General features: G+C 43.5%; 1 protein-coding gene across 2 annotated transcripts in view; it reads right to left on the bottom strand.

Moving 5' to 3' along the window:
* Positions 1-20,057, bottom strand: part of LGI2 (leucine rich repeat LGI family member 2) — a 45,908-nt gene that overhangs the window by 13,806 nt on the left and 12,045 nt on the right. The window contains exons 2-5 of one of the 2 annotated variants that reach the window (XM_056555793.1): positions 17,972-18,043; positions 9,940-10,011; positions 2,353-2,424; positions 2,173-2,244 (exon numbers count right to left, since the gene is read on the bottom strand). In XM_056555793.1, coding sequence (XP_056411768.1) covers positions 2,173-2,244; positions 2,353-2,424; positions 9,940-10,011; positions 17,972-18,043 — 288 coding nt within the window. The remainder of the gene's footprint in view (positions 1-2,172; positions 2,245-2,352; positions 2,425-9,939; positions 10,012-17,971; positions 18,044-20,057) is intronic. The other variant, XM_056555801.1, reaches the window with a different exon arrangement.

Consider the following 20,057-nt stretch of genomic DNA (forward strand, 5'->3'; position numbering starts at 1 on the left):
TGATCACTTTTTATAAACTTTTTTATGGTATTTGAAGTAAAATACAAATTTACAATTTTGGATATTGCTATTTTTTTCCGTGTACGCCATTGACCGTGCGGTCTAACTATCCTATATTTTAATATTATTTTATTAAGAAAATGGGAAAAGGGGGGTGATTCAAACTTTTATTAGGGGAGGGGCTTCCTCACATTTATTGACTTTTTTTTTTTACACATTTTACCCTATTTTACCCTCATGAGGGACTATACCATGCAATCTTTTGATTGCATACACTGATCAATGCTGAGCTTTGGCTCAGCATTGATCAGTGTTGTTGGTGCTCTGCTGTTCCAGCTTGCAAAGGCTGGAGACAGCAGAGGATCACTGATCGGACGGCGAGGAGGCAGGTAAGGGCCCTCCCGCCGTCCTCTTTGCTGATCAGGTGATTTCATTGCAATGGTCCTGATCAGCTCAGCTGAGCTGCCGAGATCGTTTTACTTTCATTTTCTAAAGAGTTGATGCCTGGCATCGGCACTATCAGTAATGCCCGGCATTAACCCTGGGTCCTGACTGCTGATAGCAGTTGGGACCTACCCTGTTTGAAGCATGCTCAGCCCATGAGCGTACACTCCTTGCTCCACAACACAATGTCTCTCTGTCAGTCCCTGCTGTGCTGCACTTCTTTGTGTCTTTAGTAGTACAAGGACCTTCCTGCTCAGCCAATCGGTGGTGGAAGTGGTGTTTGGCTTTAGCCACTGATTGGCTGAGAGAGCAACCCAGCAGGGGCTGACACCTAGACAAAGGTGACATGTACAAAGCAGGGTAAGAATAGGTTTTTTCTATTCAACTGCTTCCTTTAGTCGCCAGAATGACCCTCTAAAGATGTCCGTAGCCTGGAAGTTGCTGAAATGAGAAAAAAAAAGTCTACTTTTAACTTAAAACAGTACCACGTTTGTCCATAAGCTGTGTCTGGTATTGTAGCTTAGCTCCATTCGATAAGTATTAGGCCCAGTCAGAGGGCAAGAATGGCACTGTTTCTGGAAAAAAAAATCAACTAAAACCACTCTAAGGTGTAGGGTCAAAATTCATGCAGCTACACTAACAAATTAGGTACCGTATTTTTCGCCATATAAGACGCTTCGGCATATAAGACGCACCCAATTTTAAAGGATGAAAATCTAGAAAAAAAAGATTCTGAACCAAATACAATGTAAAGTATAGGACAGTGATCTTCAACCTGCAGACCTGTCTGAAGGTTGAGGACCACTGGTATAGGAGGTAATACTCTTGTGTCCCCGCCACTCCGGACCCGTCACTGCTCGTCACTGCTGCCCTGGATGTCGCCCTCCATCGCTGTTGCCGCGTCCCCGTGGTGTCCCCGTCGCTGCGGAACGTCTCTGCTGCCTGGTATCCTCGCTCTCCGTCGCCGCCATCACGTCGCTACGCACGCCGCTACGCATGCCGCTCCTATTGAATGACCGGACGCGTGAGCGACGACGTGATGACGATGAAGGAGAGCACCGGCCATGCAGGGGATCCCGGCACGGAGCAGACACCGAGGAGGCAAGTAAGGTTCCTCCCGGTGTCCTGTAAGCTGTTCAGGATGCCGCTGATACTGATCAGCCGGGTTAGTGCCACTTTCACTTCAGACCCGGCGGTCAGCTTTGACCACCGCGTCTGAAGGGTTAATACAGGGCATCACAGCGATCGGTGATGTCCTGTATTAGCCGCGGTTCCCGGCCATTGATGGCCGAAGGGACCGCCGCGATAGGACAGGTTTTAATGTGTATTTGCCGTATAAGATGCACCAACTTCCCCCCCCCCCCCCAGCTTTGGGGAATAAAAACTGCTTCTTATATGGTGAAAAATACGGTAATTGCATAAATAAAATTGTCAATTGCTCATCGTCACATTTTAGCTTTCATGTAAGGACAAACTATGTTGTGCATTACAATTCTTAGGTTCCGAGTCAATGCCTGGTGCATGGTTGAAGCAAATAATCTACTTTGTAGTAAATGACACATTGCCCGGCTTCTATGGAAATCAGGGAGGCCAGCTTTATGAAGAAAGATGGATTTAAATGGCTACGGCCCAGCTTCTTGAATCAATGGGTATATGGCAGTACAAACAGGGACGAATATACAGAAAGAAAGATTAATAGAGATACAAGAGGAACTGTCTGACACTTACAGTTCAATGAGAGAATCCAACTCGCTGAATATGTCTCTTGGCAGAGTCTTAACGTGGTTATTTGCCAGGGATCTGGAAAAAGAGACAAGTAATTGAGCATGAGTCTCCACCACTGAAGGGAATGAACACAGACAAAGTGAAGAAATGTAAGCGGAATATAAAACAGATCCCTGGACTTACAGATGGGTCAGGTCACGGAGGCCTCTGAAAGCATGTCTGGAAATAGTCTCTATTTTATTTCCTTCAATAAACCTGAGAAGAAAGACAGTATTATAGAGCAGGCATATACATTTTATATTTCTGATCAATGATATTAGTCCTAGTGTCACGTCCAAGAAATCCGATCAGAGGTATCATGTAGAAAATGGACTTTCCGTCACCAACATGGCATGGTTTTTAGGGCAATTTATTTACCCAGGAAAAGATGGAAGGTTTTCTGGCATATGGAGTTTTTCTCCATGCAATATTGAAAGGCGGTTGTAAAGCCGGATGGTAAAAAAAAATAATAATAAAAACACACTGGAGATGCAAACACAAGATCACCATGTGTTTTTCACAACTATTTTTGGTTTCTGGGCACCATGAGGCCAGAAGCAGATCTGATCTGATGCTTATTTACCAAGCAAGCTGAATCCAGCACACCATGCTCTAAAAGCGTACATCATGAACATGGTCAGCAAACAGAAAGGCAGTAAATTTGACGGGTTTCTTGTCTCAAGGACCCTTAGTCATTATCTCTTCTTATGACTGATTATAAACAGGAATTAAAAAGAAGAAAAAAGGTGCCGTAAAATTAACTTTTAATTAATCAATAATATGTCTACAATACACCAAAAATGTATGTGTATAAACCATCACCAAATAATAAACAATGTCTCACATAAGAAAATAGGCTCCTCCCACAGTCTTAGGTATAGATCCACAAATTTCAACTACCAATAATTAAGTAACTATTCGTAGTTGAAATCTGTAGATCTACAGTATACCTTAGACTGTGGGAAGAGCATATTTTTTCATGTGAGACATGGTTTATTATTTGGTGATGGTTTATACACTTTTAAATTTTGGGGGTATTTTAGACATATTATGATTAAAAGTAAAATTTTACAGCACCTTTTTTTCTTTTTAATTCCCGTTTAAAATTTTCGTAAGGTGGTTATATCGTGGCTTACGCGTGGCCTAACTGTATATACGCACTCTAATATGACTGATTATTGTCATGAGTCGCGCCATGACCAGTCATGCTGGCCGTGCGCGTACTCAAAGCCCGTCTCCCTGTACAGCTTCAGGGAAGGGCAGCACCATGGCCAGCATGTCCGGCTGCAGTCGCACTCAGTTAGCCGGTGGTTACTTACCTCACAGCGCTCCTGGCTCCTCTGCTTCCTCTGACTTCCGGCGTGCGCATACCCATTTCCTAGGGCGCGCACAGGCTGGCTCTATGAAATTTAAAGGGCCAGTGCACCGGTAATTGGTCCTTGCTGGGCGCTGACCCTATAAAGTGTCTACACTTCCTCTTGACCCCAGCCGGATCTTTGTGCCTTGTAGCCATTGAGAAAGGGCACCTTGCAGTGTCCCTACATTTCCTGACCTCATACCTTCCCGCCAGCCCTGACCTTCCTGCCAGTCCCTGTCTCTGAATTTCCTTATTTATTGTATTACGCCTCACCTCGGCCGCCACTGTGGGTTAGTTGTACCAGGGATAGGGACCTGGGATCTTGCCTGCCGCAGCAAGTCCATCCCGCTTTGCGGCAGGCTCTGGTGAAAACCAGCGGCTCCTTAGACTCCGCTCCCTGGTGCGCCTTTTTCCAGTGTTACAGCAGATCAACTACTCCGACCATTACAATTATAACTAAGGATCCTTGAGACCAGAAACGTGTCAACCTACTGTTTTTCGTGCTGGTTCTGTCAGCTGACCACGTTCATGGTGTACTATTTTAAAGCATACCAATAAAGGTGTGCTGGGTTCAACTTGCTTGTTATTTCATTTGGAGACCCAGATTTCGGGTGCCTTGAGTGTACACAGGTGAGCTAAGCACATTTATCCTTATGTAGAGTGTGCTGCATCCACATTCTCCTATCCTCACATTCTACACTTCTACGTGTTTGTTGAAACCTCCCTCATCATAACTTGTTCCCAAATGTTGCCTATGAGTCTCCTGATGATCCGGTGATCCACTCCGTCTGAGTGATAAATAGATCCATATGGACCAACTGTACAGCCAGCTCTCCTTTGAATCATTGTTGCTTCTGCTGCTCTCATTACTTGCCCCAACATTTTTCTTGGCAATAACCTGATTTTATTGCAGTATCGTAATGGAAGAGTTGTCCATTATGACCAATCAAAGCTCAGCTTTCATTTTTCCTTAAAGTGGTTTGGCCACCAGATGGGAATTTCAAAAGACGCATTCTGAAGATCTCAGGGATGGCCCAGCAGACAGACCTCCGTAGTTAAACACCTATACCATATCCTGTATAGAGGGGATAATTGTCCTTGGTGGTAAAACTCCTTTAAAATAAAAAAGCTTGAAAAATGTTTCTGTGGAATATTATGTGAAATATTAAAATGGATGGTTAATTCATTAGTTTTTTACTACAAGTGCTGGCCTTTTTTTAAAAGATTCCCTTTTGCCATTGGCCAGCTGCTTATCCATACACATGTGAACATGAATGGGTTGGTGAACAAGACATTGTGGCAGTGGGTTAGGCAATGAACGTTGAGCTCCATTTAATTGCTATTAGCAACAAGAATAGCTTTCCTGTTAGGATATGACCATGTGAGACACAACTGCAGAATATTGGCTAAATGCTCATCTACATTGCTGTTCCTGTAAATGCTTCCGTACAGAAAAAAACTGTAGCGGTTATGCCAAATGTGGCCCTACCCTAAGACAGTTTTAATAAGTTTTTATTTGACCTGAAAAATACTGTAGAATTGCATTCTGCCTATATCAGGTTATAAAAAGCAAAAATAACATACAGATACAGAAAATTAAGATACGTTTGCTGTCGCACACTGGCACTGAATTTCTTTTCTGAGCTGTATTCAGTTTCTTCTCTAAACTGAATACGACTTATATAAATCATATATAGTTGTGTATATTTGTAAATTACTTCTATTAAAAAATCTTAATCCTTCCAGTACTTATCAGCTGCTGTATACTACAGAGGAGATTCTTTTCTTTTTGGATTTCTTTTCTGTCACGACCACAAGTGCTCTCTGCTGACACCTCTGTCCATGTCAGGAACTGTCCAGAGTAGGAGTAAAACCCCATAGCAAACATATGCTGCTCTGGACAGTTCCTAAAATGGACAGCAGAGAGCACTGTGGTCATGACAGAAAAGAAATCCCAAAAGAAAAGAATTTCCTCTGTATTATACAGCAGCTAAGTACTGGAAGGATTAAGATTTTTAAATAGAAGTAATTTAAAAATCTGTTTAACTTTCTGGCATCAGTTGATTAAAAAAAAAAAAAGTTTTCCACTAGAGTACCACTTTACTGTTTATGTGAGCACCATTTTATAGTTTAGTTGTAGACTACCTAAAAAGCAAAATACTCCCTAAAGCTGACATTTTTCACTGGAGTTTCCCTTAAAATTTAGTTTGGATCTGTTGCAAAACAGCCAAAGGGCACTCTAAAGTATAAGTTTGGCTCTGAGTATGAAATGGAATATGACAGCAAATAAGACTAGAGAACGGAGTCATGGTTTGAGCAAATGTTCTTTCTCAGGCTAAGAGACATTCCCAATCCAAAAAGGTTCCAATTCTTATAGGTTAACTCCATAAAGATTTGTATGTAAATACTGACTAAATTAATGGATATATATATTTATTGTGGAGATCATGTCTTAAAGGGGTGCTCAGGTGTAAAACATTTCTTTTCAAATAAACTGGTGCCAGAAAGTTGAACAGATTTGTGAGGTAGAACAGTTTATGCAAAGAAAAGTGTGGCAGCCCAGAAAGAGATGTTCTTGAGGTAGAATAATGCCTGTGGATTGGCTTTGGTCACATGCCGATCATGATGGTGCTCACACTTGCACAAGGGCTTCTACGGCATTGTCCCACGCTCTGTGGACTGGCAGAGTAATAGAGGACTGCACAGCAGGTGAAGGTTGTGATAGTTCCCCAGGGGCCTGTAAAGAGTCTAGTTGGTGTCTTGGTTGTTCTTGATGTTGTGGTGCAGCTATGACACTAGGACATGCAGTCTTCACCTAAAAGAGGCAATTCTTTCACAATATGGGAAGCACAGTTCTTGGTAGAACAGTAAACAAAGAAGACTGGAGCAGAAGGTTACCCTTCTTGAAGAAAGCTAGAATAATGGGAGTCCCTGAAATTCCCCAACTTTGCTCTACCCATCACTAAAACTCTAGTCCTGGGTGCTTATCCTTGAGAGGGAACTGAGGGGTTGCGCTGTAGGTTGGCTCCCAGAGAAGTGTTTACTCAATGTGTAGCTACAATGCCCACTGCAGGGTGCAGGTACCTAAAGAAGTGTAGCTGGTGCCCCTCCTCACTGTTCTCTAGCTTCCCTCAAGCTCCTCACTTCTAGAATGTTCTCATAGAAAGTGTACCTAAGCATATTGCTTACAGCCATAAAAGGGTATAAGAGTATAACAATGATATAACGCATTATAAAAACATTACAGGAGTACAAAGGCACAAAATACATGAAAACAAGGCACTAGAAAACACAACCCCTACCAACAAGTCCCAAAAGCTACCATTTTTCCATTATAGATCCTGTATTAATTTATAATGGTTTTAGGACCCCTGCCTGCAATTCATTATAAACTGCAACTTTATATTGTGCTGATTTTCTGCCACATACCTAAAAACATAGCCACTTGTCCCTTCTACCCATCACGTACAGGTATAAAATTCTCTCACAGCAATTCTTATGATACTATTGTAAAAGCTATTGTAATCTCCTTGATACAATCTTTCATATGTCTCTAAGGGTGATTTTGGTTTTATTGCAATGTCACAATTTAAAGGGACCTTAGGGGGTACACTGCCCCAGGTTAGCTCTCAGTGGATTCCAAAAAAGTGCTTACTCAATTAGTTGCTGCGATGCCCACTGCAAGCTGCAGGTTCCTGAAGAAGTTTAGCTGGGGCTCCTCCTCACTGTTCTCTAGAGTCCCCTGAACTTCCTTTCTCTGCAGAGCAATCTCCTCTCCTCTCTAGAATGTTCTAAAATTTTAAGCTACATAATGAGTTGAGTACATTTATTAATTGTTTTCTTTGCTGTTATGAATAGAATTTAAAGGGGTACTCCGCATCTAGACATCTTATCCCCTATCCATTCTCCTGCTTACCCTTAGAAATAGACATTGCTTTATTCAAACTTTGGTGTAATATGTGTGTGACCAAACACCTTAGCTCCAACAATGAATTAGTGAGACATTGACTTGAAGGGATGCTACCTCCAATACCTCCAATAGGTGGCACCAGAGAGCAAGCTCTTTTACATTTGCATATAATTTTTTTCATAATTCCCTGTAAAGCATATATGGCCTATACCATATACCCATCTCCATACCCCTTTTGGTGCTTTCCTCAAGTAAAAATATTATCTTCCCCAGTCCCTTAACATTTTATATACATTATTGCTGTAAGTACGTGCAAAGTATATTTAGACTGTTAAATAAATTATTCAGAAGGGGAAATGTATAGTCCATTAAATCAGGTGTTTGCCGGGGGTCCCAGGAGCCGAATTCTAAACGCAGCTTTTTTTTGTGTGTGTGTGTGTGTGCTGTTTTATTTATACATTTTTTTTATAAAAAATGTTTAATACTTTTTTTTTCCGCATACAATGAGACAACAGAGCAGAAAATGAGATATGTATTATTACAATATAATAACTCTTACTATTTCAGTAATGCTGGCTAGTTTATTTAAAACATAAATGTCAGCTTTTGAATGGCAATCCTGATTTTGATATTTTCCATAGATCTTCTGTTTAAAGGTTGCCTGTTATTTAGTCTCCTTGCATATAGGGTAATACGCTTTGCAAAGCAAAAAAAGAAAAGAAAAACCAAACAAATAAAAAAAAACAATAACAGAACAATAAATTTATATCATTTCGCTCACTCCTGGGCATGCAGGCAGAAAAGAGTCCCCCAACTTTTAGAGAAGCTTTGGTTAGGCCGTTTTTTTACGTTTCTGCAGTGGGAAGCAGCTTCCTACCCAAAAGTGAGGAAAATGCAGCAAAAAATTACAGAGAGCCACTTGATGACATATGTCAGTGTAAAATTTTAAAGGGACTGCAAACACAAAACAATAAAAAGTGATTGGTATGCTAACAACTATCATTCCCATAGAAAATTATTAGCTTTTATTTTTTAGGTTACTTTGCAGTATGTTTTTTCTCTCACTCTCTCTCAGCAGGACGTCACGCCACCTCCCATAGACTTGCATCGAAGGGACGGGCGTGACGTCACATGGGGGCGGAGTCCTGGCGTCACGGACTTCCGTTCCTGTAGTCCCTACTCAGACCCTCCAACGCTTCCGCACAAACAGGAGGGTGCCGCATGCAATACTGCGGGGGTCCCCAGCGGCGGGACCCCCGAGATCAGACATCTTATCCCCTATCCTTTGGATAGGGGATAAGATGTCTAGGGTTGGAGTACCCCTTTAAATGACGAGAGTTGAGTAAAGAAAAAATACCACAGGTCCACAAAGGTGGAAAACCCAATGGACCACATTCAAAGTCATTTGTACCTGTTGGGACCCATTAGTGTCCATTGTGCAACAAACCGTCTAGGTCCATTGTTTGTCACTAGTATGGACTCTGCAATGGAGCTCCCTCCTACTATCTCAGCAAGTCCCAGCATGATCACAAATGGCACCTTTCATGATGTTCTCGTCAAAAATAATGCAGGTCCTCTCAGCAATGTTTTCTGTCATTTTTATTATTGCTATTCTGGAGATTGTAGGACCCATATTTCTTTTACATCCAGGGGAAATTTAGCAAGAGACTCTATTTGTCATTACCAGCTTTTATGTAAATCACATGACAAAAACCCTACCAATAAGGGGATTGACTAAAAATATTAATTGTGACTTCAAGATTATAATCTAAATTAAAACAGAATACAATGCACCTGACCAATCTATTACTAATAGTTGAGCCGTTGAGCTGTTGAGCAGTTGATCTGTGACAGGGGTAGAGCTTAAAAGGGTACTCCGCCCGTAGACATCATATCCCCTATCCAAAGGATAGGGGATAAGATGTCTGATTAAGGGAGTCCCGCCGCTGGGTACCCCCGCAATCTCCCTGCGGCACCTGACATTTGTTTAGAGTGTCGGGTGCAGTGCCACTCCCCCTCAATACAAGTCTCGTCCCCTCCCATAGACTTACATTGAGGGGGCATGGCTGTGACATCACAAGCAGGGCGTGACTGTGATGTCACAAGCCTCCACCCCGCATATCCAGTCATCGCTCCGTGCACCGGATGTCTGGGGTGCCGCAGCCAAGCCTAGATGCAGGACCCCCACGATCAGACATCTTACCCCCTATCATTTGGATAGGGGATAAGATGTATAGGGGAGAAGTACCCCTTTAATTTTAAGGTCAAAAATATTTTGAGCTTCACATAAAAATGACATAAATAAGGAATGAATTATAAAGATTCTACTATTTGTGTTTGCAGCCCCTTTAAGTTGGTAATAAATTCATACGAATAGTCATTTTACTTGTTCATTCAATTGCACATGCCAAAGGATGAGGAAGAACAGAATCAAAAAAAATATGACATTAAGTGGAGAACTTACAGGTATTCGAGGTGAAAGAGACCAGCAAAGGCATCGTCTCGAATGACAGTAAATGAGTTAGAATTCAGCAAGCTGAAAATGAAGACAGCAGGTTAGAGGCGAGCCAGACTTTATGGTGCTCAGAATTAGTCAAGCAGAATTTATAGACTGCTCTCGCAAAGCACTGAGAAGTGCAATATTCTGCCTATCACTGCTGAGTCAACCTGCGCTGGCTTCGAGAGGACGCATAACACCAATGCTTTTAGGAAGCTGTTTAGCTGAAAACTACAAAACTGAACCTTTCTGATGTTACAGAGCACTCTACATTTTAAATGTGATAGTTGGAAAATCTTGTGAATAGTTTTGCTTATTAAGACTTCATAGAACTGGAAAAAATAAAAAAAATGTAGTGGTGAGCACTTACTTATATTATACAGTGTTTTGACCTGAAATAATGGCAATGATTATGTTTCTAAAAGTGACATAGCCGATTAAAGAGCATAGACACCAGAAATGTGTTCTTAGATAGATGCATCCAGGATCTATTTAAAACATAACATTACGGATGCTCAAAGCTCCAGTAAGAAATAAAAAATGTCACACTGCTCTCAATCCTCATGTGTAAGTACTATTGTGAAGCTTTTTCCATTCCAAGATAATGTGCAGCAAACCTCTTGTCTTACTAATAACTAATAGGAAGCGGTCATCATTGTCTTCCATGTTATAGTGGAGCTGCAGCCGGGTCACAGTCACTCTATCTGCTGTAGTATTCTTTTTCTTTGTAGACAGTATGTCATTCTCTGTTTCTGTAAGATATTAAAGGCGTTGTAGTTGTATTTCTCTCGCTCTCTATTCAGCTATGTATCTCTCTCTATAAGAAGGGAGGAAGTAAAGTGCTTCAGTAATTTAAGTCTTCACTTACTTTGCCCATTACTGAAATGAATAGAGGGTGTAGCCTGCAAATGAATAAACCTACTTCTAGGGCTAGGTCTAGACTACAGAATCTACGTCCGGAAATAATCTGACCTGAGATTCCAAGGGTGGCCAGTGGTGACTTTAAGGGGTATCCCGGCCAAAGATACCTTATCCCCTATTCAAAGGATAGGGGATAAGATGTATGATCGTGGTGGGCCCACCACTGGGACCCCCTGTGATCTCTGTGCAGCATCCGCATTCTATGCAGGGCTCCTGCTCCAGTCTCGGAAACCTCTGTGTTTCCTGTACTAGAGACGTGATGTCTCGCCATGCCCTCTTGTGACATCATGCCTCCTTGGGATGTCACACCTCCTCTATTGATGTCTATGGGAGGGGGCGTGAATGAAGGGGGGCGGAATACCCTTTTAATAATTTGTTGCTAGACTGGGCGGACATAGCAGTCCCCATAGACTGCAATGTATTCCGCATATATTCTGCCTAAAGAATGGCCGAAACAATTCTTTTGGGGACAGAATGTCAGCGGTGCTAAAATTCTGTAGTGTACACTCTGCAACTGAATTTCTCGATTGACCCAATTTTTATGAATTACAAGTTATGTAGAGGGAATTAACAAGCCCTTTGGGTGGCATTTTGTGCTCAGATGGAGCCTAGGCCGTTGCAACACTATACAAACTGTCTCATTGCGGACAGCATGAAGCATTGTGCTTGGATATAATTCATCCCTGGTACATAGGCAACAATACCGCAGAAGGAGTTTTTGGTTACCAAAGATTGCACATTTTCGACAGCCTTATACATGGGAGAAGCTTCTGGACTAATAGGTTGCTGCCTTTCATATATGGGGCCATTGGATGGATTTTAACCTAGACACCATCTATTTGAAATTACTTTGTTGGAGCTTTCCTCTACTATTTTGCTTTCCAATAACATGACTGCAAGGCTTAATGGATTTGCATGATGGAAACCGGTCCTTAGTTGTTTTGTGCCATCTGAAATGAAATATTAAACATCCTATTCTACTATACTGGTATTATACCGTACTAAATAAATAAACTAAAGGAGCTAAATCGTTTTGTATTAAAAGACATTTTTGGGCCGTCAATATTAGCATTGAAAGCCATACGGTTGTTAAAACAAACTTTGCAAAAGAAAAACAAAAGCAAAGAAAAAGGATAATAATAATAAATAGCAGTATTAATTATATCAGAAGCTAAAATCAGTCCATGCAAAGTATTGGTGTTTTTAAAGCATATCAGAAAAAAATCAGCCATACATTATGCATAGGTAAAGGACACACTTTTAGAACAGGTTACATAACTTTTTATATTGTAAAGAGCTTATTTTATTATAATATTTAGTTATTTTCCAATCCAATTCTGCTGCTGAATTTCAAGATTTATCAAACACATTTATTCTACAACACTGAACTTAAAGGGGTATTCTGTCTTTATACATCTTATCCCCTATCCAAAGGATAGGGGATAAGATGTATAATTGCAGGGGTCCTGCTACTCGGGACTCCCGCAATTTCGTTACAGCCCCTGGCATTCTGTACCGGGCGCTGTCTCCGAGACAGGGACATGATGTCTCGCGTCCTCCCATAGACATAAATGATGGGGCGTGGTGTGACACCACTAGAGGGCATAGCCATGATGTTACGTCCCCGTCTCGGAGGCAGCGCCCGACACGTCCGACACTGCGGGACCCCCGCTATCATACATCTTATCCCGTATCCTTTGGATAGGGGATAAGATGTATAAAGCTGTAATACCCCTTTAAGCATTTTCATAAAATCATTTCTGCATAAATACTTCAATAAGTATTAATTGCAGGTAAGATGTACGACTCTTCCCCTCACACAGAGACATAGATTGATGTTCCTGATAATTGTAACAGGGAGCAGAGGAAGAAACCATAGCATAAATCAAAACAGGGTCTCTCGCCGGTCTTTGTCTGGCCATCCCACCCAACCAGGCATAATATTGTGTACAGGGGAAACGGTTATAGCTTATAAATCTAATAGGAAAGTGGAATTTAAATAATATGGACTCTTTAACTCTCACAGCTACATAGTAGATGTGTAACCTCTACGGTGTTGCCTTTATGATATCCATGTTCTAGCTCCAGAGAATTTGTGTGCTCTTTGATCCACTGGAATCTTGCTCTTCTGTTTCCCTTAGACATGAATGGTTCTTGACCTTGTCAGCTGCTTAAAGAGTCTATCTGAAGGAACAACATTGGAGCACCAGCATAGTATTTGGATGCTCTTAGCATTGTATTTGGATGATATATATAGTTTGAACCCCAAATGGGAAAAAAATTAATAAGGTGTCTTTAATATAATAGCCATTCAGAGTAACCAAAGATATAAGTACTGTGAGACAGAGACAGGCGAATGGTGGCCAGGAATCGCTATATTTTTTTCAAGGTATCTGTCATATGCACACATTAGATTTCAGGAGCACATACCCCATTCGGTCAAAGCTGGGTGATATATGAGGAATCCAGGAGAGAGTTGAATATCTGTCAAAACTTACAGATAAGCCCAAATCAACACAGGTGCTGAAGACAGCTGTCTACTGTGGGTTAAAATGAGCTGGAAGTCAGTTTACTAGTGAGGGTGAGCGAAACCTGACCAACCTGGTAGTTGTTCCAAGGAAAGCTGCAGTCTCAAAAAGTGGACTGTGTGACAATTGCCAGTGTATAAGGTGAACTTTAAAATTTGTTTTGCCGAGTGGCTGGGAGGAAGCCACTCAAGGCTCTGGACAAGGTGTATTTTTGTTTTATGCCAAAATAAATACAGCTTTATTTTGTTTTTGCACAATAAACAGTAGAAGAAGCCCTGCATTTGAACTTAGTCACTTTCTCTAACTGTTACACCGAGCGCTCCGGGTCCCCGCTCCTCCCCGGAGCGCTTGCAGCGTTCTCTTATTCACAGCGCCCCGGTCAGACCTGCTGACCCGGTGCGCTGCGATATTGCTCCCAGCCGGGATGCGATTCGCGATGCGGGACGCGCCCGCTCGTGATGCGCATCTCGGCTCCCGTACCTGACCCGTTCCCCGTTTGTGTTGTCCCGGCGCGCGCTGCCCCGCTCCTTAGGGCGCGCGCGCGCCGGGTCTCTGCGATTTAAAGGGCCACTGCGCCACTGATTGGCGCAGCAGGCCTAATCAGTATCCTCACCTGTGCACTCCCTACTTATACCTCACTTCCCCTGCACTCCCTCGCCGGATCTTGTTGCCATTGTGCCAGTGAAAGCGTTTCCTTGTGTGTTCCTAGCCTGTGTTCCAGACCTCCTGCCGTTGCCCCTGACTACGATCCTTGCTGCCTGCCCTGACCTTCTGCTACGTCCGACCTTGCTCTTGTCTACTCCCTTGTACCGCGCTTATCTCAGCAGTCAGAGAGGTTGAGCCGTTGCCGGTGGATACGACCTGGTTGCTACCGCCGCTGCAAGACCATCCCGCTTTGCGGCGGGCTCTGGTGAATACCAGTAGCAACTTAGAACCGGTCCACCAACACGGTCCACGCCAATCCCTCTCTGGCACAGAGGATCCACCTCCAGCCGAATCGTGACAGATTTACAAGGTTTAGTCCAGGTACAATACAGCGCTATTCTCTAGTTCTGTAGGAAGGCATATTAAATGTTACCTACGGCAAGTGCCACATCTGAAAAAGCATCTAATATATATTAACCATGTGATAAATACCATTAAGAAGGTGAAATTAGAGTTATAAAGGTTCTAAGGAAATAAAAAAAATTCACTCTTTACAGGAGATATCTCTTATCTATGGTTAATAATTTATGAGCAGGTTATTGGGAATGGCTATATGTCCTTCATACTGTATATAATAAAGCATTTGAAGCCAAGTAATATAGGGCATCTGCATGGATATAGTTGTAAAATTATGGGCCAGGGGTGGACAAGGAGGGGGAGGGGAACTATCAAATTGGTCCTAAATAATATGCTGATTTACAGCCTTCTAATTTTGATGGCCTATCCTCAGACCAGCAATACTAAATAAGCCGAGGTCCCACCAATCTGCTGTTCTAAGGGACCACGGTTCTCATGGAAGCCCTGCAGTCACTTCAGTGTTTATCAGAGCTTATACCTGCATTGCCATACTTTGGTGAGGATCCAATTTCTTGCTTCTCGATAAGGGCACATGCACAATAGGGGGATTCACCAAGGAATTTCCTCACTGTCGCTGAATTCAGCAAATACACAGCGCCTGGAGATGGGTTTAATTTAATGTGGAATTTGCAGCAGAAATGACCCCGGCATTTCAAAGTATCATTGACAATGGGCTTTTTTTGGGTGGAAATCCAACTAAAAGAATGAACATGTTTATTCTTTTGCTGAAATCCGGATCCGCCTCAGAAGTTCTGCTATGGAACATTCCTAAGGTGCACTGTGCAGCAAAATCCCATTTAGATCAATGGAACTCACCTGCAAGCAGATTCCACTCGAATTAATTCTGGGATCACTGCAAGCAGGGGATTGAAGTGTGCTACTGCATGTTTGTCCCCATTTGTCCTGATCATTGAGGGTCTTGACACAACCCACCCCCCAGTAGCGTCACTGGATGTGTAATACTTTTAGGCCAGTGCTTCTTTTGTGGAGTTTGCAATGTCTGCAGCTGGGAGAATGTTGTTAGGGGATGTGAAATGTCAGGGAAGAATGAGAGGAGGTTTCTGGGTGGGTGACCATATACTGTTATGATGGCTTCTTGGGCTATTGGAGCTAAGGTCCTCAGAGGGCTTCTGTGGGTAAGGAACTCTTGTGTCATCTGTGGCAGAGACACCCACAGCATACATACAATGTTATAAGAGCATTTGTGGCCCAGCACATACATTTATGGATAGATGACAAGCCTGACCCTAATAACCAGCTTACTGAAGGGGCCGCATTGCTTATGCCTGCACCACAGCCTCTTCAATGTCTACCAGAGCTCATACCTGCATCATCATATTTTTAGTAGCAGCAGTGCAGGGTACTGCAACTTTGTGCCATTCAAGGGAATTGCTCCTGAGATTATGAGGCTGCATTCCCTACATTTTCAGGTAATATATATTACTGGCTGAGTACCCGGCGTTGTCCGGTTTTTCCTACCTAATCCTTGTGGGGGAGGAAAAGCAAGTACTTGTCCTCAGATAGGTTAGGGTTAATTTAACTGTCATATATTTTTATTTGTCATAAAATTAACATGTGTATTAAGTTTCATCAAAATATCTCCAGCCATTTGAAAGTTATGCTGGAACATACATTTTCCATAGACTTGTCTGGGACTTTAAAGTGTACCTGTCATCAACAAAAACTTTTTATGTAATGTAGATAATACCTTTGTATGTATATTTGTAATATTCATTGGTTAAAAAATATGTATATTTTTGTCCCTGCAGCTATTGTATGGGTGTCTTTATGAGGAGTCCAAATACAGGAAGTGAGGGTGGACAAGCAGAGCTCTGTACACTGAGGACAAGCAGGTCTCTGTACACTGAGGACAAGCAGGTCTCTGTACACTGAGGACAAGCAGGACTCTGTACACTGAGGACAAGCAGGGCTCTACATACTGAGGCCAAGCAGGGCTCTGTGCACTGAGGACAAGCAGGGCTCTGTACACTGAAGACAAGCAGGGCTCTACCCACAGAGGACAAGCAGGGCTCTGTGCAGCGAGGACAAGCAGGGCTCTGTACACTGAGGACAAGCAGGGCTCTGTATTCTGAGGACAAGCAGGGCTCTGTGCACTGAGGACAAGCAGGGCTCTGTACACTGAGGACAAGCAGGGCTCTGTACACTGAGGACAAGCAGGGCTCTGTGCACTGAGGACAAGCAGGGCCATGTGCACCGAGGACAAGCAGGGCCCTGTGCACCGAGGACAAGCAGGGCCCTGTGCACTGAGGACAAGCAAGGCTCTGTGCACTGAGGACAAGAAGGCTCTGTGCAGTGAGGACAAGCAGGGCTCTGTACACTGTGGACAAGCAGGGCTCTGTACACTGTTGACAAGCAGGGCTCTGTGCACTGAGGACAAGCAGGGCTCTGTACATTGTGTACAAGCAGGGCTCTGTGCAGCGAGGATAAGCAGGGCTTTGTACACTGAGGACAAGCAGGACTCTGTGCACTGAGGACAAGCAGGGCTCTGTACATTGAGGACAAGCAGAGCCCTGTACACTGAGGACAACCAGGGCTCTGTGCACTGAGGACAAGCAGGGCCCTGTACACTGAGGACAAGCAGGGCCGTGTTCACTGAGGATAAGCAGGGCTCTGAACACTGAGGACAAGCAGGGCTCTGTACACTGAGGACAAGCAGGGCTCTGTACACTGAGGACTAGCAGGGTTCTGTACACTGAGGACAAGCAGGGCTCTGTACACTGAGGACAAGCAGGACTCTGTACACTGAGGACAAGCAGGGCTCTGTACACTGAGGACAAGGAGGGCTCTGTACACTGAGGACAAGCAGGGCTCTGTATACTGAGGACAAGCAGGGCTCTGTACACTGAGGACAAGCAGGGCTCTGTACACTGAGGACAAGCAGGGCACTGTGCACTGAGGCCAAGCAGGCTATGTACACTGAGGACTAGCAGGGCCCTGTACACTGAGGACAAGCAGGGCCAATTTCTCATACAATGACACATTTGTAAATTTTCTATTTTTTTTTATTTTTGTAAAAATGTAAGAATTGGAATTTTAAAGACTTTTCAATAAGATCATATATATTTTATAAATATTTACAAAGCAGTTGTGAAAGGGAAGGAGATCCAGGCCTGAGCCCTAAAGTTTTTAATCCTGTGCATCTCTGAGAACATTACTGTAGTTTTATACATAATAATTGTAGTAGTATTAATCCTTCCCTATGTTATAGTAACATAGTAACATAGTTCATAAGGTCGAAAAAAGAGTCCATCAAATTATATATTATAGACTATATCAGTTATTTACACTATAGCAGCAAAAATAACAATTGTAGAGATCCTGATACATCTACTGAATGTTTGGCGTAGAGAAAATCCCACCACAACAGTGAGCATGTGGATGATGTGTTCTGAATGGCAATGATACCCTGTACCAACAGCAATGAAAGGGACTACAGTCAGGGTTTTGTTATGGAGTGCAGTACTCACAGCAGCTGTAGGGAGGGCAGATGAGAAAACATTCTGTCCTTGATCTCAGAAAACGTCCCATTCACCAGACTCCTACAAGAGTGAAAAAAAAGTCAAACTCTGACTGTGACATATTAAGGCGTAAAGTGACAATAAAGCTCTGTACAATTAAAATATATTAGAATATATACAACTATGTTTGTGTTTTCCAAACAGGGTGCCTCCAACTGTTGTAAAACTACATCTCCCAGCATGCCCAGACAGCCTTCGGCTGTCTGGGCATGCTGGGAGTTGTAGTTTTGAAACAGCTGGAGGCACCCTGGTTGGGAAACACTGGTCTATGTACTGAAATATAAACATATAGCTAAAAAGTTGAGCATCTGGGGACCTTTAATAACCAGGAGTGCATTGACCATCCATAAGGTCTTCTGAATGCTGAATGTACGCATTTTATTGTGTTAAATGGGCACTGTCAGATACAAAAACTTTTGATATGTTGTAAAGCATGCAAAACCAATAGTTTTTTTTGCAATTGCTTTCATTAGAACATTTTCAGTATTTCATAGTGAAAAAGCCAGTCAAACAACTGCCCCCCCTGCCTGATTGGACACATACTAGTCCTGCTGTGTCCATGCATCATCACCTATGTCATGGACAAACTTCCTTGATTGACAGCTGTGAGCGCAGGGCTCATAGCTGGAGGAAAAATCCTCCCACTGTCAGTTTGTGTCCCGCTACTGTCAGTGAGGACAAGCTGGGAGTTGTAGTTTTGCTAATGCTAGGGGAGATGTGAGCAGATGGCATACTGAGGGAGGGGGCGGAGACCTGCACAGTGAGGCCACACCCCCTCCTTTTGAGAGGAATTCAGACTAGTGAGCTAAATTAAAAGTGTAATAAAAAAAAAAAAAAAAAGGTGCTAGACACTAGATACTGAGTGATATATAAAAAAAAAATTTTTGTTGGATCTGACGGGTACGCATTATATTTGATTATGAAATATGAAAAATATAGCACCATTGTGCCCCTAGTGTGTGTGTATACCCCGATACACCCCCAGGAAAGGCAGCGGGAGAGAGGCCGTCGCTGCCCGCTTCTCTGCCCCTGCTTTCCTGGGGTCTAGAGCCCTGCTGCCGCCGCTTCTCTCCCGCTGGCTATCGGCACCGCTGCCCGTTCTCTCCCCTGACTATCGGTGCCGGCGCCCCATTGCCAGTGCTGATAGCCAGGGGGAGAGAAGCGGCGCTGGCAATGGGGCAGCGGTGCGGACAGCCAGGGGGAGAGAAGGGGCACCGCTGCCTCCCCCCATCCCCGGTTGCATAATTACCTGTTGCCGGGGTCGAGTCCGCGCTGCTTCAGGCCTCTGGTGTGCGTCCCATGCGTCGTTGCTATGCACGGCACGGCGCAATGACGAGTGACGTCTTTGCGCCGCGCCGTGCAGCGCATAGCAACGACGCAGGGGATGCACACCGGAGGCCTGAAGCAGCGCAGACCCGACCCCGGCAACAGGTAATTATGCAACCGGGGATGGGGGGAGGCAACGGGGCAGCGGCGCCGGCAATGGGTGCCGCTGCCCCTTCTCTCCCCCTGGCTGTCGGCGCCGCTGCCCCATTGCCGGCGCCGCTTCTCTCCCCCTGGCTATCGGCGCCGGCAATGGGGCGCCGGCACTGATAGTCAGGGGGAGAGAACGGGCAGCGGCGCCGATAGCGAGGGGGGAGAGAAGGGCCGGCAGGGGCAGAGAAGCCGGCAGCGCTGGCAGTCTCTGCACCTGCAAAGCTGCTGCAGTTCAATGATTTAAAGCGCCCGCTTTAAATCATTGAACTACAGTGGCTTATCGGCGTATATCACGCAGGTAGACTTTAGGCTAAAAAATTTTGCCTTTAAAGTGCGTGTTATACGCCGATAAATACAGTATTTTCAATGGGGTGAGAGTCCATTTTACATAAAAAATTTCACACCAGCTCTTTGCCAGTGTAGAAATCACAGAAATGGTTGTAGTTTTTTTTCTTTTGTGTTTTTTTTGGGGGGGAAAGTGCTATTTAATCAATTATTGAAAAATAGTCACTATTGGAAAATGTTAATAAAATATATATACATATATATATATATATAT

This window comes from Hyla sarda, chromosome 1 (assembly GCF_029499605.1).
Source record: "Hyla sarda isolate aHylSar1 chromosome 1, aHylSar1.hap1, whole genome shotgun sequence".
In the NCBI taxonomy this organism is placed as follows: Eukaryota; Metazoa; Chordata; class Amphibia; order Anura; family Hylidae; genus Hyla; species Hyla sarda.